A 21,405-nucleotide genomic window follows, 5' to 3' on the forward strand; every position below is an offset into this window, starting at 1 on the left:
AGCTCCCACCTCATCTCTCTCAGCTCACATTCCTACTGGACCCCAAAACTCTGCCTCTTGTTGATCAAAACACACAGCCTCACTGACATCAGCAGGGAATTCTCAAGCGACCGAAGACCAGGCCATGGCCCTAGGGTGGAAATCCACGGAGACCACAGAGGCCATGTGACAGAACAAGCCAAGTCCCAGGCCATGACGAGGTCAGTGCAAGGGCTCCCGGCTCAGGGCAGCAAGCGACCACGGAGCCGCCGTGGCACGGAGCCAAGCAGGAAAGATCACACAGTGGTCTCGGCAAGGGGCGGGACGTGCGTGCCGCTCTGGGGAGCCTGGCCTGGCCTGGGGGGCAACTCAGGCCTCAAGCTGGCCGGCATCCACTGCTCCAGGCAGCTGAACCAGAGGAAAGCCTGGGGGTGTCTAGGGGCAGGGTGCCAGAGGGGGGAAGGAGGAGGTTGGTGGCGGGACCCTGGAGACCGCAGCCCTCAGGGGAGCTGGTAGCCCAGGTCGAAAATCCCCTCTGCCTTTCAAGTTGGAGAGCCCAGACCAGAACCCTGCCTTCTCCACACATCGACAGCAAAACCACACAACAGCAGTCTGCCGTGGAGGGGGCAGGCCGACCCTGGTAACGCCAGTGCTCAGCCCATCAGCCATCACCTCTGCAGCTGCCAGACCTCCCCCATAATGTCTTCCCGCACAGTGGTCCAAAGACACTGTCTCCAGGGGCTGAGGAAACGGCGTGGGGCGGGGCCACCATTTCCTCAGATGTGATGATCAGTCAGGGCTGCCTCACCTACCCACTTGAGGTGCCCGGGCCCCGCCCAGAGGACAGAGGTGCACGGATCGACTAGTGATGTCTGCCATGGGTACAGAAGGCAGCCCCGGAGGTGTGTGTGCTGTATCCACCCCTCACCCCTACGGCATCTCTGAACCACAGCATCCCCTTCCTTCCGGAAGAAACAAACAAAAACAGACATAAGGACTGTAGAATATAGGAAAGCTGGAAGAGCTGGTCCAAAAGAGCAGCTGAAACCAGGGAGGGAGGAAGAAGGGTTGTCTAAAATCTCCATAAATCTCTGGGCTTTATGAGCCACAGTAAACGCAAGGGCAGTTTTCCAGTCCACCTTGCCTGCAGAGGTGTTTACTGAGAAGGCTCTCTCCAGGGAAAAGTTACTGAGAATAGATCTCTCTACTCAGCTAGCCGGCTCCCTGGCTTCAACCCCTTTGCTCCAGACCCGAACAACACGCCCCCAAGGAACTCAAGCAGCTCACACCCGAAGACCGAGAAGCTGGTATCTCAAGGTTGGGGCCCACGGCAAGGTGTGGGGGGCCACTTGAGGAAAGAGAGGGACACAGGCCAGCAAGCAGGAAAGCTGGTACCTGGCAGGGGACTCCAGGAGGCCTCAGCAGAGACACTGAGGGCAGAGCTTCCCAGTGGGGACCAGAATGCCTCCAAAATCAAAATCAAATACTGCAGCCCCAAAGATCAGCTCACACTGGCCCAGAAGGGACGACTTAGATACTCCCGAACTTGGGGTCTCCACATCTAGGATGCGGGAGGACCCCGAGGTGGGAGGGAGCCCAGCCCTTGCCACCACCCACTTAGCTGCAGACCCCTGGGTCACTGCAGAGAACATGCCTTCTCCTCTACCTCCTGTGACAACCGTAGTCATGAGATCAGCAATAGCTCCCCTTGTTGGGGCCTTCCATGCCCCAGGCCCCAGGCTAAGCACCAGACACACCCTACAACCTGAGGAGCGCCGTCATCTCCCTTCAGGGAGGGACGCAGGCTCCGAGACAGAGGGAAGGGCCTTGGTCACCCAGTGAGAAAGGGGCAGAGCCAGGGCCACCCCAGGCCTGGCAGCTCCACAGCAGGGCTCTGTGCCCACCAGGTTCTGCTTCTGAAAGCACCCTCAGGACAGCCTGTGTGCACCCAAAGGAGTAAGGATCCCAGGATGCTCAGAAGAGCCCAGGGTCACACTCAGGGGTCATTCGGGCACCTCACTTCCTCCTGGTCCTATACACCTTTCCCTGCTCCTTGACCCTTTCCAAAGCACCCAGAGCAGCTGGCCAGAGCCTGGTCCCAGACATTCACACACGCAGGCACACGCACACCCACACGTGTACCCGGACATGTACCTGGACACACGCGTCAACACACACACACACACACACACACACACACAGTGGTGTGGGTCCACCACTCTTACTTCCCTGACCTCCTTAACATAAATGAATGTACCGACATGGGGCTCTTAGGGCTCTGGCATGCTAGCCTACCTCCCACCCAGGGGCTCTCCTGATACTCTTCCCCACTGCTGGTCCCACCATTCTAAACCCTTGCTTATTTTCCAGAAAAGGTAATGAGTGAAAAATTTCTTCTTTCCAGCTCCTGCTTCTCATTAGCTACATGGGCTTTTACTTCTTATCAAAAGAGGAAACTTCAACTTAATAGAAGTAAATGAACTTGAAGCCCTGCCCACCCCAACCCCACATCCCCCCAAAAAAGTGATGGTTCCACACTCAGAAACCACACTTTGTATCCAATTCCAAATCCAAGAGCCTGTCCCCTTCCGGTCAATGACTTTGCCCGTTCTGATGGGGCCCACTCACCTTCTGTCCTTCTCAGATACGTCCCTCAGCACTGCTCCTCCTACCGGAGGAGTCACCTGAGTGGCAGGCAGGACAGAGCATCTTGCTGAATAATGGAAGCAAAAGCAAAATGGAACCCCCAAAAAGGCTACATTTCCAAAACTCAAGTGCACACCCAAAGCAGGACAGACAGAACTCCGGGTTGGTCTGACAGCTATGCCTTGTAGAGCTGCAAGTCTCAGATTTCTTAAATACACAAAGGACATCACTCCCTCCCTGCCCAAGCTGCACCTGGGGCCAAAGGTCAGCCCACCTGTGGCCCAGGCCTGGTTGGTCTCCATGAGAGGGGACAGCCAGGAAGTCACTGACCCCAGGCTCACGGTGCTCTCCCACTTCCCCGGTGCGCCTGGCTGCTTTCCCCCAGAGCAAGAAATCTCCAGCTCTGTCCCCTCCCCACCAGTGACACCTCCCTGCCTTGGTCCCCAACTTGGTTACTGGAGGTTTCTGGGAAGGATAGAGTATCACCAAATCTATAGACCAGTTTCTTTGAGGGAATAAAACCTAGCCTGTCTGCACCCTCACCTGAGCAGGACACCCACCGTGGAGAGGGGACCCTGGGGCTGTGAGTCCAGGTCAGGCATGGAGCAGGGAACCCAATTCACTCCCATCTGCTTCCAGTACACATGAGCAGACGGACGTGGGGCCTTTTCAGCTGGACATTAATCATTCGCAGCAACTGGACACCCGAGACCTGGCAGAGGGAACGGAGGAAGCCCCGAGGCACTAGATAGCAAGGCTCCCCGACTTAGGTGCGCCCGCATAAAGGGAAACAGAGGCCCTGAGTCTGCTCTCTCGGCGTGCAAGGCCCCACAGCTATCAGACTGGAGAGGCCAGCGGGGCAAGACGCCCAGCGGATCGTCAGCAATGAGGTATAATTGAAAGGATTAACATGAATGCGATGTTTCCCTTCCAAAAATTCGAGGAACGCCACAACGACTCTCATCTGGGCTGGTATGACTCATGTTTTTAATAGAAGAACTTAATTTTCACTTCTGAGGAATTTGGACTCAGGGAAACATTGTCTAAGAAGCATTCATTTTACTCCAGCGACAGTAAGCCGCGACACCCTGAAAGTAAAAATAAAGGTCCCCAGTCTGTCCCTTGTCTCCCAGAGCTCACTGTGAGCCACAAGAGGGTCCTCCTCGGACCTGCCCTGAACATGAGGTCTCAGGGGAAAGCGTGGGGTCTGAGGTCAGCCAGGCAGGTCCTAACTCAGCGTGGTGGCCTGTGGCCAGGACCTGCCTGTCTCCAGGACACTGCCTGAGCCATGCCCATTCAAAGGGCAGCTGGCAATGCTGCTCAGGGGCCTGGACAGGGCATGTCATGTGAGCAGAACATGAGGCTGTCCACCAGCATGAAGGATTCCAGGGCACAGCTGGGCCGGGCACCTTCTTCCTCATCTGGAAGACTCCAGATAACGCAGTCCCCAATGCCTCCTGGAGGGGTTCACCCCATCATCTCGACCCTATGGCATCCTCCTCCCAGCAGAGCTGGCTCCCAGGAGACTGAGCTCTAGGACAGACTCCTCACTCTGCTCAAGGCTGGGTCCTCACACTTGGCGAGGGTCGACAAAACGAAGGCTCAGAGGTCAGAGCAACCTGTCGCCATCCCCAGCTGCCCCATTAGTGGAGGTAATGAGACATCACAGGAGCCCCAGCCATGCCCGTCCCATCTCAGATCCCTCCCTACTGGCAGAGTCAGCACACCCACCGCCATCTCCCTGCTCTGAGCCTCCACAGAGACCCTGCCTCCCAGGGCCATCCCAGCCCAGCACCCTCCACTCCAGATTCTGAGGAGTGTCAAGTTTTACATAAAAACTGAACCTGGGCTGAGCATCTGGGGTGCAGACTTCTTGAAGCAACAGTACTAGGCAAGACCGTTTTTCTGCCTCTTTACCTTCCCAGAAGCATCTTCTTACTCAGACGGCGCCCAGCAGGTCCCCCGGCACACATGTGTTTCTAGCTGACCCCTGGGTCCTGAGGGGGGACGTGGGATCATGGGGGCCAAGAAGCTGATTCGAGGCACCGCCTTCGCCGTGCTGAAGAGCCCCTACAGGTGAGAGTTTCCTAATCGAGCGTGCCAGGAGGGAGGACGTGCCAAAAGATCACTGTCCCCGGGACGCTCGTCGCTGCATCCTGGCAGCTCGGTCACCCAGCCAGCTGTGGCAGGACGTCCCTCCCGACCGCTGCACGCCACTCACCACGGCTTCCACCGGACCCCGCAGCCCCCAGGAGGCCACCCACGACCCCCACCCCCATCCTGCCATGAAGAACAGCTATCCAGATCCCCTCCCCAACTCCTCCCCACCTCTGCTCCGGCCAAGGGAGAGGCACTCATTTATAAGTTGCAGATAATGTCACCCACCATTCATCCAAATGTGTCACTAACATCCCATTAGGCTGTAATTATTTTTTAATTAAAACTAAGAAAACTGGCATGCCTGTGCCGACTTTATGCATCTGTTATGGGTTAAAATAGCTTTTAAAAAATGTTTCGGAGACCGCAGTCTATTGTGGCCACGGCCTCTGCCAAAGAAAACGCAAGCTTGCTTATTTTCTCCATGGGGCGCAACAGCGCCTGTGTGTGCCGGAACAGGATCGGCTGGCCGTGAAAAGAATTCTAAATAAAACACAAACATGGAATTTGGCAACGCCACAGAAGCAAGCTTAAGACTAATTCCAGCATGCGGACGGCTCTCACATAGTAAGTCTGGCTCCAGCATAAATGAAACCAGGCTCTGTAAAATACCAAGTGAGCCGGAGTCTCAGCTTAAAGGGACAGAGCGCTGGTTCCAGGTATAAAAGCTTATTAAGCCGGCTTGCGCTGGCTCCATAAATCCATAGGTTATTAGCTGTTTGCTTTCAGCCAATCCCTCCTTAAAGAGATGCATATTAAGAGAGAGAACGACAAATGAAAACCATCACTTTGCACTTGACTTTCAGTGCAGTGGTTCTGGAAATACGGCGCTCATTACCTCAATTAGAGGAGAGACTTTCTGAAACCTCAAATACCCACACACTCGAAGGGGAGGAGGGAAGATGGGTGGAGAGGGAGAGGGGCCACGGGGTGCCAGGTAAGACTGCCCCATCCCGGGGCGCCTGGGTGGCTCAGTGGGTTGAGCCGCTGCCTTCGGCTCAGGTCATGATCTCAGAGTCCTGGGATCGAGCCCCGCATCGGGCTCTCTGCTCTCTAGGGGAGCCTGCTTCCTCCTCTCTCTCTGCCTGCCTCTCTGCCTGCTTGTGATCTCTCTGTCAAATAAATAAATAAAATCTTTAAAAAAATAAATAAATAAAATAAAATAAAATAAAATAAAATAAAATAAAAAGACTGCCCCATCCCTGTTGGAAGGATGAAAAGGACACCGAGAACCAGAGTTGTCAGCATGCAGGACTCGGCCACAAGGGGAAAAGCCACGTGGAGGCTGGAAAACCTCCACCCAGGGAAACAGCAACGATAATGACTGTGATAGTAATAATTATAGCTATAATGACAATAAAAATGTTAAAGTAATACCTGCCAATACTCACCACCTTGGTACATCAGCTGCTGCTGAAGGTGGCGTAATGGAACCAGGAAAGGGTTTCAAGCATGATGAGACACCTGCGGGCCCTGAAGTCAGACTGCCTCAGTTTCCCAATCTATAAAATGGGAATGGCAGTGCCTTCCTTGCAGAGCTGGGATGGGGGATACTGAGGACGAAGCCCACACGAAATGTTTAGCCAAGTGCTACCTATCCCACTAAGTTGCAGCCCCCTTATTGTACGGACCAGGAAATTGAGGTTCCTAAGGCTAGGTCACTCACCAAGGTCAAAGAGCTGGTAAGTGTCAGAGCCGGGATTTCAGACCAGCCGCCTAGCTCCAAAGCCAGCAGTCCTCGCACTGGGCTCGTTTTCCAGGACTGTGAACTGGGGTAGACAAGTGGATGTGGCCTCCCCTAGAAGGTAGTGAGAAGACAAATTCTTCCCCAGAGAGACATTCGCCCTCAAAACCTCTCAGCAGGCCGCGGTACTGAAAGTCGGCTGCACACCGCAATCCGGGGAGAATTACAAAGTTCAGGGAGGAAAATAATCAAAGGGCCTCTGCCATAAACACCCTGCACTGGGCATGGGGGAGGTGACCCTTGCTGTGCCGATAATTCCCCTAGGCCACCACACGTGCACACACAAACACAGACACACAGCAGACACGCTCGAGTTAACACTGACGTGTACAAACACATAGCATACACACATGAACACATGCACATGCATGGACCCCCCCCACAGACACATGTACAAATACGTGCACACACATATATTCACACGCCCACACACATATGTATGCACGCTCACAGGTACACACACACACAAATACTCACATGTAAACACACAAACACACAGGGCCTTTTATTACGGGGTCTGTGCCAGGCCCAAGGACCCTGGCAGAGGCAATGGGAAAAACCAGGGAGAAAATTACATGAGGCAATGTTTGGCTCCAAATAAAAAAGCCATGGAATGTTTTCCCTCAAGTCCTGGCTATTTCTCGCAGGTCCACTCAGACCGGGATCCTGCGCGGATGGCAAGGCAGCTCAGCCTTGCCCAGAAGGAATTCCCGACCACCATGTCCCCAAGGTGAACCAGCTGCAGTCCTCCCAGGGCTACCAGCCACCTGATCAGGTGTGGCAGGGACACCCCAGGTAACCCACAGGGGCCACAGTCCATCTGCTCGTGGCCACTCCTCAGTGAAATACACACTTAGCAAAAACAGGGCCCAGGACCGTGTCCTGACCCTCTGATTCCACCCCCTCCCCTGCTCTGTAAGCCTCCGCCGCCTGGCTTGGTGACGTCACACTCCAGTGGGCTCCGAGCTGCTCTTCCTGAAAAGATGCACGTCTTAGAAGATGCAGACTAAAAATACTCCTGGCTTCTCAGAGCCAGTTTACAAAAATAATTATATTTTCTTTAAGAAAATAGATTATAGGCAAGTATGTGTCCGGCTATTTTTAGTTCCTATTCAACTCTGCTAATTTTTTCTCATAATAATCGCCGCAGACTTTTTTTTAAAGCCACCCCCCACCCCGTTAATAATTGTGTTCTGACTTGGCACAGGGGTAGGATTGGTGGGCGGGAAGGGCACACAACCTTCCATAAACATGGAGGTCTGAGCTTTGCCCCAAGGTGACAGCATCTGAAAATCACTGGGACAAGGAACGTCTGGCCATCTTGTTGGAGACCAGCTCAAGCTCAGCCCAGTATTCTTTTGGGTGATCCTCTGTATATACCTTAACCCAAACCTGGGTTGTTCACAGAGGACATCAAACTGGGGTTCCTGCCCTGAAGGGGCCTATAATCCAGCAAGGGGTATGTTGTGGGTTGAAGAGTGCCACACACACACCCCCGAAGCCCCAGGTCCATAACCAAATCCTTGGAATCTATGACTGTGACCGTATTTGAAAAAAGGACAGTGGCAGAGATAATTAAGTTCAGGATTTGAGATAAGATCATTCTAGATTATCTGGGTGAGCTCTAAATGGAATAACCATTGTTCTTGTACTGTGGGAAGAGGACAGGTCCCAAGGGTGAGGCCATGACTACAGATGCAGAGCTAGAAGATGTGGTCACAGCCAAGGCATGCCAGGAGATCACCAGAAGCTGGAGGAGGCCGGTAACAGATTCTCCCCTGGAGCCTCCAGAGGGAGCACAGCCCTGCCGACCCCTTGAGTTTGGACTTGTGGCCTCACGGAACTGTGAGGTGACAGCGGTCATCAGCTGTGGCAGCCCGAGGAACTAATACAGGACAACAGAAATCATAGCCTGACAGAATAATCCTTACCGCAGTCCCACGATTATTTTCCCCCTGGCACAAAGGACCCGAGGTCATGTGGTCACAGAGGCAGACCCTAGAGTCCAACTCAGGATGCCCCCTCTCCAATTCCTCCCAGGCTGGCTGGGAAGCCAAGGACGGCATGATAATCCCCAGGGGACAGGGACCCAGAGAGGGGTGGGACCCAGGACACCGGCCGGCTAGCCCTTGCTCGCAGGTGTTCTGGCTCTTGAGGACACAGCTCTTTCTGCTAAACCAAGCCCAAACTGTCACCCAAAGGACACAGCAGAAAGGAAAGTGAAAATTGTCCACTTGCAGAATTTTCTTCCCCTAACTCTCAAGCTAGCAAAATGTTCAGCTGACTGCTAAAAACCAGCAGCCTGGGAGACAGGCCGTCGCTGGGAAGCACTTAGGAGAGACGCAAGAGACCCTTAACCCAGGGTGAGACCCGCAAAGGAAACGTCCTGAGTGAGGTGGCCAATGGAGCCCGGCCACAGGCGCCACGTCCGAGCTCAGCAGGAGCCAGTTCCCTTCTGGACCCTCATGTGACTGGGGCCAGTGGTGACCCACATCCCTGAATCTCGGGGGGTCAGGGGAGGATGCGAAGAAACCGGGACTCTGGAGCACTGCGGCAGGAACATAAAATGTGGCTGCTGCTTCAGGAAAGAGGTGGGCGGTTCCTCAATAAGTCAGAACCAGAATTACCACGTGGTCCAGCCATCCCGCCTCTGGTGTACACCGCGAGCACTGAAGGCAGGTCTCAAACCAGTAGCTGCACACCCCTGTCCATAGAAGCACGGTTCACAGCGGCCACAGGGTGGGAACAAACAAGTGTGCATCCCAGGACAAACGGACAAACACGACAGCAGTGTACCCACCAGATGGAATATCATTTGACCTTTCCAAGGCAGGGCATCCTGGCATGGGCTACAGCATGCACGAACCTTGAACGCGCTGTGCCCAGTTAAATGAGCCAGTCGCAGGGGGAGAAATATCGTCTGGTGCCACTTCTGTGTGACACCCAGAGGAGTCAAACTCACAGGGACAGGAAGTAGGATGCAGGAAGGGGGAAACGGGGAGTTAGCACTTCGCAGAGATAGAGTTTCAGTTTGGGGAACCTGGAAAGTTCTGGAGATGGACGGTGGTGGCGAGAGCAGAGCACAGCACAGCGGGAAGGTACTTAATGTCACTGAACTGTCACCCAAAAATGGTTGGAAGGGTGACTTTTGTATACTACATCAGGACAAAAAAAAAAAATCCAAGAGCCCTATCCTCACACCGCAGTGAGAAAGCATCTGTGGAGACGGTGCGCACAGAGCCCAGGGTGCACGGTAGGCCCTCAGGCAACGGCTCCTTTACTATCAAATCAAGACGTGGAGGCACTTGTTAATAAAGCACAAGGAAACTCAAGCGGAGTGTGCATTGGGGGGCAGCCAAGTACAGAGCTAAGGGTCAACTTGTGCACCCCATGGGCCTGTCCCATCAGCCATTCCTCACCTCCCATTAACAAAGCAGTAATTAAAAATGTCTGGCTTTATGAAAAGATTCCAAATGCCCCTGTCTCTGCAGGTAATGGCTCTGTTTTTGCATTAACCTCTTTCAAGAAGTTCTAAGCCCTCTGACTCCTTCCGCTGAAATCAAGTCCTGGCCTTCTATTTTCCAGGGGTGCAGCACCCTGGGATTCAGCCACTCATGCCTCTCCCTCCGGGGCTCCCGCTCACACCTGCCAGGTAGAAGGCCAGCAGGAAGGCTGTCCACGAGCCAGAGAGCAAGGTTAGGAGCAGGCTGTATCCCCCAGACCCAAAGAAACCCAGGTTCAAATCCCACCTCTGCTGTCCACCAGCTGCACGATTTCAGGCACATTCCACCACCTCTCTGGTGTGCCTCCTCGCCTGTGAGCGACAGACTAGGTGACCTCCTAAGAAAGGTGATGGGAGGCCTCAATATCTGGAAGGCCCCTGCAGAGGGCCTGACACACAGTAGGGGCACAGAAATGGTAACATGACTATAACCCGTGGCCCCATTGCCAAGTGTAATGACTGGACCCGGTGGCCCCATTGCCAAGTGTAAGAAAGACACTGGTGCGAGAGTTAGAGCCACACTGATGCTTCCACGCCCGCTGACCACATACCATGGTCACACGCCAGCCCCTAAGGAGGGGCCTGAAGCGATGAGCAGGCAACAGCCCCCCTGCCAAGGTGTGAGGGCAGGCTATGTGTGAAATCCCACCCAGAGGGACCCCTGCCCACCAACAGTTTCTCCCCACTGATTTCTGCATTAAATTGGCCAGCCTTGATTATGTTTGGATAAACTATATTTCATGGTTTAGACTATTCGGGTTTGATTGTGAAATATGTACAGCACACAGCCCCTCCCCCTTGCCCGGCCTTCGGGTTTAAAAAGTCAAGTACATTTTGTTCCCACCATCAAGGAAAAAAAAAAAAAAAGACAACACCAGGAACACCTCAGGCTTTAAGGAGAACCAAAATATGTTTCTCTCCAGTGCAGAAAAATTGCTTCTATGGGACTCTGTGCAAAAAATGAGGAGGTGGAGCACTGGCCCAGCTCCGTGGGAGGACCATGCGACTCTTGATCTCAGGGTTGTGAGTTCAAGCCCTATGTTGAGTGTAGACATTGCTTAAACATGAAATCTTACACACACAAACACACACACACACACACACACAAAGTGAGGAGGTGACTGAGAGCATTCTGTGTCTCCTCTTTCTCTTGGAGACATGAACTCGACCTCTCCTGGGTCTTCACCGTCCACCAGCATTTCCCGAGCCGGTCAATGGAACCCGGAGACACGGGTTTACAGGGACCTGCGATAAGGCTATGATAAGGACACCTACCAGGTCCCTGCCTCCCAGCCAGACCCCAGAAACCCAGTCTGAGGGCGATGAGATGAGAACATCTTCCCTGGTGCTCCAAGCCTCTTCTTTTGTGCCAGAGTTCCCTTTGGTGGACTAAAGGTTGGTTCTCTGGGTCCTCATAAGTCACTCACAACTTGGACCCCACAGGGGCGCCCCGAGCTGGAGGAGGCTCGCCAGGTCAGTGGACTTCTGGCTGACATCCATATCCACGTCTGTCACTGGTCACACATTGCAAGAAGCTGTCCAACCTCCAGCCTCACCTTCTCCATCAGGAAAACCTCAGAGGATCTGAAGAACCCTCCCTGCTCCAGGAGGCTCAGTCCTTTCAATTTTCTTCTGCAGAGAAAGCATTCCTGTCCAGCCCGGCCACCATGGCAAGAACCCTGCTGAGCTCGTTCCTGGACCCCCGTGTCCTGCCCCAGATTAGGCAGCAGCATGGTTGGTGAACAAAGACCATAGGGACCCTCCCAGGACCATGTCTGAATGTGGTCTGGCTTCCTCGAGCGAGCTGCATTTCCAATGCCCCTGTTTGAGCCATTCTGAGACCAATGGGAAGCAGGAGGGGAGAGCTACAAGTTCTGAGCCCCAAGATCCTCATGAGCAAAAGGGGGGCACCTCTTTTTAGGGGAGTTAAGAGGATGGAGTGGAATGAGCAAAGTGTGCAAAGGACCCAGGACAGTGCTGGCACATAGTAGGCCTGCAGAAAACCCTGGCAAGTCGCAGGAACAGCGATAGTGGTGATTTCCCGGGCAGCAAACTTGCAAAGGGATGGCAGCCAAGTCGTCACCTTCAGGCGTCGGGCGGGGGGACCCACATCTTCTCAAGAGCCCAGCTTCCTCCTCCATGCCTCTCACACCTCCCACCGCGTCTGCTTCCCCGCACGCTGGTGCTCAGCGGTGGCCACCCCGACACAGTGGCCATTCAGCAGAACCTCCAGTGCAGGGACGATGGGCAGGTACTTCCAGTGTCCCCAGTTCACACGGAAGGAAACTGAGGCTTGGGGAGAGGAGGTGGCCATCCAGAAGTCACAATCATACCCAGGCACGTTGAGGACAGGGACCAAGCACAGTCCCAACTCTGCAGCTTCCCACAGTGCCTCCAGGCCTCTCCCAGCAGCATGTGTCCACAGTGACATTTCGTTTCAAACACGAACCCATCCACAGAGCTCCGGGAAGGGATGGGGCAGCCAATGATCCAAGCACAGCCACGGAACGTCTCAAACCGAGGACACACGGAGGCGTGTTCCAACCGCAGATGGCAAAACTGAGGGTCCAAGAAGCTAAACGTGCAGGGCCCCTCCGAGTAAAGACTCAGCTGCCAAATCAGACTGGGCGCTTCACGTGGCTGGAGCCGGAGGACTGGAACCTGAACTCAGGTGGGGGTGATCAGGCCTGGCGGGCAGAGCCTAAAGGGCACAGGGCCCATGTCACAGTGTCCGTCTCAGCAGCCCCACCTAGATCACGAAGGGGTTGCATGGGATGATCTCCTGAAGCCCCGGCCCTAGGTCATTAGATATGAACTGAAGCCACCGGTCACCTGGAGGGAACCCACTTCTGGGCTACTCCGCCCCACTCCACGTGGAGGGCCCCCAGCCTCCTCCGCCACATTCAGATCCCCTTCAAAGCGGCAGAACACCGGCCGCCTGCCCCGGGATCTCTGATGTCGGTGGCCAGTGCTGGTTCCTCACATCCACTAACTGCTTTAAAGCCCTGCATCCAGCGCTGCATTAAAAATTAATTACACATGCTATTTTATTGCTAGTGCATAATGTAATGAGCACCAGCTGTGCTAAACAGTCAAACTCCTTTTTAAGACAGCTATAAAAAAAAAAAAAGGAAGGAAGGAAGAAAAGAAAGAAAGAAAGAAAGAAACTGCACTTCCAAATGCCTCTCCTGTCAGAGCAGAAAAACAGCAACATCTTGTACGGATTTGAACAGAATTCTTTGATTTAGCTCTGCCTTCAGAACGTCTGAAGGGCCGGCTCGGAGTGAAACAGAATCTGGCATGGTTGCAGTGGTCTCCTCTCCGGGACATGCTGGGAGCCCTTTTATCCGAGGACAGTCACACTGGTAGGTGCCCCTGCATCCTCCCCGCCCCCCAGCAGGCAGCACTGCCCTCCTTCTGGCCCCCTGGAAACGCGGCGCCCAGCCCCATGAGTGCTGGAGCAGATGGGACTCCTGGACCGTCGGCTTTCCTGGAGTCCTCCCCAAGCCCTGCTGCCCTCTGCCACCTCCAGCAGCCTGGAGAGTCGCTTCCTCTGTCCCGGGGCCCTGGCCGTGCTCCGTGGCCTCTCCCGGTACCTCCCTCAATCACGAAAGGAGGCACCTGGGTTCTAAAGACAGGCAGTCCAGAGCGGCCTCTGCAGCGGTGTGATACCCCAAAGCCGGCAGACGCTGAGCAGCATCCACTGAACAGCATGCGAGAATCACCCATGGGTGGTAAATGCCGGACCACCAGCCCCCTTGGCAACGTAGACATCGCGAGGCGTACAGATGACTCTTTAAATTTTTAATGACTCTCCTGAGAGCACTTTTGCTCCAGTGAGCCAACCCCCACTGACACTGGAACTTGGTCAGCCCCGAAAGACTCACAGAAAACATGACTTGGCCGAGGGAATCACGGGAGCACGTCTTGAGCCTTCCCCAGACCAAGGGCTTCTGTCCACACACGTTCATCCACACTCAGTTCGCTTCTTCCCGCTGCCCATACTCACTCCTCCCTCCAGAGTCTCCACGGAGGCTCTCAGGCCCTACTGGGGAGCCCCTGCCTCTCGGGCAGCATCACCCTTTGGCTTCCCGCTGATCCTCCAGTGTTAATCAAACCCAGTTCAGAATGAAACTACAGCATGCTTCTTGTTCTGGTATGAAATGTGCAAAGCACAGACCATATCATTAACATAAAACTTCCAGAAATAAGGCCACTTTCCAGACAGACTGTATTAATTGCATCAAGGTTCTACAGCTGGGGTGGTCTAATCCACAGTGTCCCACTGGATGGCTCCGGTTATAAAAACCAACACAAACGAACACTGGGATATAATTGAAGGAGGAGAACACGATAGATTCTACTGTTACACCCTACTATTTACTCACAGGTATTCTTTTATCTTTATTGTCCCTTTAACCCATGCCAAGAAACCCCAGACTAGTTAAATAACACAGCAAGCAATTTCAGTAGAAAAGTAAATTGAATTTAACTTTACAAGATTGCCCTGTGATTTCAGCATCTACTAATGACTGCAACTGACTCCTTCTATTAAATCCAAACACTTCCACTTCCCCGAGCTGGGATCCTGTGTGTTCTTGCGTGAGACCTTGAACTTCACCGAGCACATGTATTAATCACAGGAGCTGATGACCATTTGTGGCTTTTAAATATGCAATGAAGTTTCTAGGTTCCTTTTCCACCTCACAATGCCGGCACATGATCTGAGCCAGCCAAGAGGCTGAATGCCTTTAAGAATGGAACCTGGAGATCCAGCCTGATGTAAAATTTCAGACACGCAACCGTGTCTTCCGCACAAGGAGTCAGAACTTCTACAGGGCTCACTCAGCATGAGGCTCGGGTCACAGAACCTGGCGATGTATAACCTCATTCGATCCTCAAAACAAGCTTTCAAGGCATGAACTATCACCGCTCCCAGTTTATAGGTGGGAAAACTGAGGAATAGGGAGGAAAACAGCTTGCCCAAGGTCACAAAACCATTCAGAACAGCACCCTTCACTCGGGCAGGGGATGTTGACAGTCATGGAAACCCTGGAAGGGGAAACGGTTCAGAGGAGCTTTCCAAGACCCAGATGTTTCCGAACCAGCCTCCGAACACACCACCCCTACTCTGGGGACCTGAGCCAAGTCACGTGCCCAGTCATCCACAGCAGCCGGTAACTGAAACACATCAACATCATCTGTTCTAGAAGTCAAATGTGAAGCCTCATTTTTAAACACCACGTATGTATCACATGATACACACGTCCGAGGGACAATGGCTCCTTCAAGGTCACCAGCCAGGTGGAGTGAGGGCCAGGACCACAGCCCAAGCTTCTCCACTCCACTGGTGCCCTGGAGGGGTCCCTACATGAAATTTCTCAGGGAAGAAACTTCAGTTTCCAGGAACGCCCAGACTCAAAGCCCTCCCACTATCTCAGCAGGGTCAAAAAGCAAAGAAGAGCCCCAGTCCCTCCTCCCCACCATGACCATCAGGAGGTCAGTGGTGGAGGGCCCGGGAGGCAGGGCTGTTGGGGACGCTGCCAGCCAGAGCGGGACACAAACACACACACAAACCTGTGTGGCTTGCTCGCCCATAAAATCACATCCTTCTATAAATAACTGTGAATGCCTTCACGGGCATGCAATTAACCTGTGTGAAACACGGTTACTCCGGGGTTTTCCGTATTAATTTGAAGAGATAGGTTCAGTGCATCCTGATCTGAAAAGAGACAAAACAAAGTAAGGATGGTGGCCCCTCTCCGTCTTTACAGAGGACTGCTTCTTCCTAACGGGTTACTGCGAATTCAATGCCTCCATTCCAACTACTAATTAAACAGGCACTAAAAACACTTCAGCAAACAGCCCAGTGCCAGGGACAGAAGCCACAAAGGGACAAAAACCTCCAGAACAGGGTATCTTCAGGTACGGAAACTGATCGGAAAGTACGGGGCAGGCAAATTAACTGGGATCCAACAGTGAAAGAGGACAGCGCCAGAAATCACGGCCTGGCGTCACAGGCCCAAGAACAGTCTCCAAGGAAGGTTGGGAAGGGTGGTCTCAGAGACCCCAAGAACAGACCCCACCCTGCCTTGATGCCCTCCCTGGGCACTAGGGAGGCACCTGGGGGCTGCTCACAGATTCTATGCCCTCATGGCATCAAGTTCTAAAACCTTAGAGGGCCTCTAAACCAGATGAGCCAATGGGAGAGGCGAAGCAGGTTTCGGATGACCAGCCAGGGTCAAACCCACCTCTGCCCTTCCATCCCCTTCCAAGAATGGTCTCCGCGGGTCCCCATTCCCGCTCTCCCCGTCTCTACCCCTGCAAGCTGCGGGAGGGCCAGACCCGCTGTGCCTGACTCCACCTTGGTTTGCACAACGCCAAGGTCGTGAAAGAATGACTGAATGTGAGCTATGAGAACTCCCCATCTCCAAGCCTCACTTTCTCATCTGCAAAGTGGGGAGAAGAGAACCTACCTCCTGAGGTCACTACGGGAATTAAATTCAAGAATGCACACTGAAAGCCCCGTGCAATCCTGCACACGGGATAGGCCCTCCACATGTGGTCCCTTGAAGGAAGGGGGTGGCGCTGTGGCTGAGGGCAGACGTGCGGCTACCAGAGCCAACAGAGGGTGAAGTGAAGCCCCGGGCGCACCTCCGTCAGGGGGATCGTGTTTCTGTACCACAGAACTTGCCTGAGTCTAGTCAGAAACACTCAGGCTGATTGTTGAGAGCACGACCCCCCGGGCGGCTGCAGGAGGCTGCAGAACTCATTACAGGAAGCTCTGAGAGCAGGGCAAAGCACCCCGACGAAGTAGGCACCCCTCGCTCAGCAAGCAGACATCACAGCGCAGCCCCATAGAGCTGGGATGGGAGCTCCGGTCACTCCAGACACTCGGGCGGCCTGGGGCAGGGAGCCAGCCGCTTTGCTGGCGGGGCCGACTCCCTCCTGGACAGTTTCAGTCTTTGCTTTGTGCATTCAAGGCATGAGCCCAGGACTATGATGCACCATACACCACAGCGGGAGCTGCTGAAGGCTGCAGTCCACCTGACCAGCAGGAAGGCCTGCGAGGCTCTGGCCCCCGCAGAGCTGACGGTCTCTACCAGGGACCGTCCGTCGGGACAGCTTCAATTAAAGCAAAACCTGTCCCAGAAAAATGGTTTTCCCTTCACTACCCGAATCAAAAGAAAGCCTGCAACAGGCCTGGTGACAAAGCTGGGACAAACTGAATGGGCCCCAGGACTGCACAGCCCCCCACCTCTTTTCCTGACCGCGCCCGGAAACCAGACCTGGGGCGCTCATCCCCGCCTGTGTCTGTGTCAGCATGCCGGCACCAGGCCCTCAGGGGGAGAGGCTGGAATGGGAGGCCTGTGCCCACAAACTCCAGGGACCCCAGGCCCCAGCAGGAGTTGGGTTGTTTCTGGAGAGAGAGGTGGGGGGCGTTGTGCGGTGGCTGCCCGTGCGTCCGCCTGTACGAAGGCCAGCCACACAGATCTGCCAGGGGGCACACAGTGGGGACATGCATGGCCCCAGCCCACAGGCACCCCGCAAGGCTTCACCCCCTCCCATGGCCACAGCTGAAAGTCTCCTTCAGAGCGACTCTTTTTGTTTCAAAGTTAATAGGCAACACATTCTGGCAAAGAGAAACTTGGCATTTTGGACGGCTCCGGCTATGTGCACAGGCGGCCGGGGAGTCTCCCCCCAGTGCTGTCTGCAGGGTGGGGGGCAGTGACTGGGGTGGGGAGGAGACGGCAGTGGTGAGGGCAGGAGAAAACTTCAGATGTTAAGTGTTATCCAATCAAGCTTTAGCCAAACAGCCCAAAGACATGAACTTTGGAAGCTGCAGGAATGCATTCTGGGAGTGAGACACTCTGAACGGGCAGACGTGTTGGGGGACCTCCTGACCAATGGGGACAGGGGCACAATGACGTGCTTCCCCACTTCCCCTGCGCCCCCCAAAATGCCTTTAGGGGTGGGACTGCACATCCTCCCTGGGGCCCCACCTTGCCCGGCCCACCTGGGAGAGGCAGCCGCCAGCCTGGCCCAGGGCACACCCCGCCATCCCTGGGAGCCCGCCCTCCCCACCGCGGCCGTCTGTTACCTGACAACTGACACTGGCATCCAAAGGGAGCCTCCGTCTGACCCTCACCCTGAGTCCCGTCACCCGAGACCGGGCGCGCGCTGCAGCACGGCAGGGGGAAGCAGGGCGGCAGAGCGCCCAGGGTGCGCAGAGGTGGAGTGATCACGGATGAGTGAGGGTGGGAGGAGGCAGCTATGGGGGCCGTCGCTGGCAGCTGGGCAGGCCTGCACGGCCCTGGAGAAAAAACAATAAAAAAGACTGGTCAGTCGGGCCCTGGACCATACAAGGGACCCGGGGTGTGGGACAGGGGCCCGGGGCAGAGGGCTGCAGGCCACCCTTCCAGAAAGGGAGGCCCCAGGGTGCCTGGCCCTGCAGGAAGGTGACCAGGCACAGGCAGGGTGCAAGAGGCCAGGGAAGTGGGTGGGGGGCCTCGTGGGCTCCTCCTTCCACAGCTGCCAGGATGGGCTGTCTTGGGACCAGACTCCCATCCCTGGGGGGGCCCAAAAGAGGTTGTCAGAGCCCTTGTACCTGGGAAGCCCCCCCACCCACCACGTGGAGGTTTCCGGAGGGTTCCGGAGCTGGCTCCCTTTGGGGATTCATTCCCAAAAACCTGGGCCACCCCCCTCTGGAGGAGCTGGGAAGCTCCAAGCCACCACTGTCTGCTCTATCAGGACAGGCTGCTGGTACAGGCCGTGGACACCTCAGTCTACCTCTGAGCACCTGGGCACTGGTTAACCTGCAGGCCTGGAGGATGGCCAGCTGGTGTCTCTCTCCAGCCCACAGTCATCCTCAGCAGCCTGAGCTTCAAGCACACAGCATACAAGCCCCAAGGCCATTCGGAAGGCTCTGAACGCCCCCCCTCCCCAAGAAAATCCTGGCACTGCCCAGCACCCGTCCTCACGCCTCGGGCCTGCTGGGGGCGCCTCCCCCATCTGACAGCCAGGACGCAGGGCCTGGAGCTCTCTTGCCTCTGCCCAGCCCCATGGCTCGCCCTGACTCCCCGGCAAGGCCTGCGTTTGATTTGGCCGTTTATCTTAAATGGCTAAGAGACCACCAGGGCAAAAATCTGTGTGAAGCCCTTGCCAAAACCACAAGTGAAGAAGTCCAAATTCCCTGGGTAAATAATTGAGCGGGGAAGCATCAGAGAGACAAAAAGAAAACACCAACAAGATGAGGGCAGCTGGGCCCCCGGCCGGCTCTGCCAAGGAGGCCACCCGACGCCGCTCACCATCCCACACGGGCCTGCAGAGAGGGGGTCTGCCCACCTCGGGGCCCCACATGGGATTCCCCCACCCAGGAGAGCCACAGGGCACCACGAGCCCACTTCCAGCCAGGATCCTGTCAGACGCCCTCCTGAGTGAGCCTTCCAACACGCCCAGGGCACAGGGCCTGGGAGACCCACTGCACAGACCAGCAAACTGATGACAGGCCCGCTGCCCCACCAAATCTGGGCCACCTGGCTCCAGAACCAGGGCTCGTCCACTCCAGCACTGCCTCTACAAACCGTGTGCAATCCAGGGCCTTTGAGAAGACTGCAAACGTCCTGCCGAGAAGCCAAAGCCACGTGGACTCCTCAACACGACTAAAGACCTCGTACGAGGCGAGGCTCAGGGCCCGGGGCATGGCCGAGCCCATGACAGCCCCAGAAGGGAGGGCATGGCCAATGACCTCATGCCACTCCAGCCACAGACACAGTGCTGGCCTCCACGTAAAGTCGGCACCTGAAGCCAGGTTCCCCCACCTCCTCCCGGAAGCCTGCCCTGGCCAGTCCTCGCCTAAGCCCCTGCCCCAGCACCGGACACTGCACACGCCATCCTGTCTGCCTCCCCCGCCTTCACACCGCAGAAGGCTCCCAACACGGCTCTGTGCCAAGCACCTAGCATAGCACCACAACAGGCCAATGCCTCACTCAGCTGAGAAAACCAGCCCCCATCCCACAGAGGCTACTGAGGCTCACAGAGATCTGGGACTTGAACCCAGTTGAGTCTCCAAAGGCTGGATATGCCATGCCTCTCCCTCGGCCTGCAGCTAGGGTGGAGGGACCAGGGTGCCTCGGGATGCTGAGGAAAAGGGCCATGTGGGGTGGAGGGAAGCCAGAGGGTCCTTGGGCTCGCTCGGGCCATGGGAGACTGAAAAGAGCAAATCCAGGCCCCCAGGTTCTGGGTGAAACCATGACACAGACACCACCATTTACCATGGCTGAGTAAGAGAGACAGGAGCGCCCAGGACTGCCCAAGTAGAAAGGGAGCAGAACCTAGGTCACCAAGGTTGGGAGAAAGGACCTAAGGGCAGGTCCAGCCATATCTCTCTCCTTCTAGAAAGGTCAGGCTTAGACCAGAGTCTTTAAAGGCAAAGTCATGTCCCCACTTACGTAGGGATGCAGGGCCAAGCTGCCCCCTGGAGGGGCTTCCATACGCCTCATTAAGAATTCCAACCTCACTGAAGACCACCTGTTCCAAGAGCTAGCTCAATGGAGACAGGGGAGGGAACAACAAGAGTGAGTGTCTTCTAATCCAAGCTGCCCACAGAGAACACTCCAGTTGTTCTCAGAAGACCCCTGCCCTGGGGGAATCCCTGTCCCCAGCCCCAGAAGCTTAACTCAAGGGTGAACTCCAGAAAAGCCTCTCCTGAAGCTAGAGTAAACGCAGAAGGCAGTGCTAGAAGTCACCCACTGTTTGACCACAGGAAATGTCCAGCGTTGGCAAGTCCATAGAGACAGGAGAAGGTAGACAAGTGGTTTCAGAGGCCGGGGGTACGGGAGTGAAGGCTAATGGGGACACGGTTTCTTCCTGGGGCCATGAGAATGTTCTGGAATTAGACAGTGGTGGTGATGATTGCACAATATTGTGAAGACACCCAAAACATGGGCACCTGGGTGGCTCAGTCGCTAAGCATCTGCCTTTGGCTCAGGTCATGATTCCAGTGTCCTGGGATTGAGCCCCCGAATCGGACTCCCTGCACAGCAAGAAGCCTGCTTCTCCCTCTCCCTCTGATGCTCCCTCCTGCTTGTGCGCTCACACTCTCTCTCTCTCTCAAATAAATAAAATCTTAAAAAAAAACAAAACACCCAAAACCACTAACTGTCCACCTTAAAGTGATTAAAAGAGCAAAGTCCAAGGTGAGGACTGTCTGGCCTCAGCAGCCATCCCAGTCCACCTCCCCAGCCCTTGCCCACCCTCCAGGAAGGAGGCCTGCACTCAAGCACAGGCAGGAAATCCAGAACACACTCGACAGAGCCCTCGAGGCCTGGTGACAACAGACTGACACACACAGAGGAAGTCGGAGCTCAGACGCAGG

At 55.2% G+C, this 21,405-nt stretch overlaps 1 protein-coding gene across 4 annotated transcripts in view; it reads right to left on the bottom strand.

Moving 5' to 3' along the window:
* LOC111148678 (B-cell CLL/lymphoma 11B) overlaps positions 1–21,405 on the bottom strand; it is an 88,946-nt gene that overhangs the window by 31,178 nt on the left and 36,363 nt on the right. For 2 of the 4 annotated variants that reach the window (XM_022505451.1, XM_022505450.1), the window contains exon 3: positions 18,130–18,342. The exons of the other annotated variants lie outside the window; for them this stretch is intronic. In XM_022505451.1, coding sequence (XP_022361159.1) covers positions 18,130–18,342 — 213 coding nt within the window. The remainder of the gene's footprint in view (positions 1–18,129; positions 18,343–21,405) is intronic. 4 annotated transcript variants of the gene reach the window in all.

The sequence above is a fragment of the Enhydra lutris genome, unplaced genomic scaffold, assembly GCF_002288905.1.
Source record: "Enhydra lutris kenyoni isolate GAN:26980312 unplaced genomic scaffold, ASM228890v2 scaffoldscaffold20, whole genome shotgun sequence".
In the NCBI taxonomy this organism is placed as follows: Eukaryota; Metazoa; Chordata; class Mammalia; order Carnivora; family Mustelidae; genus Enhydra; species Enhydra lutris.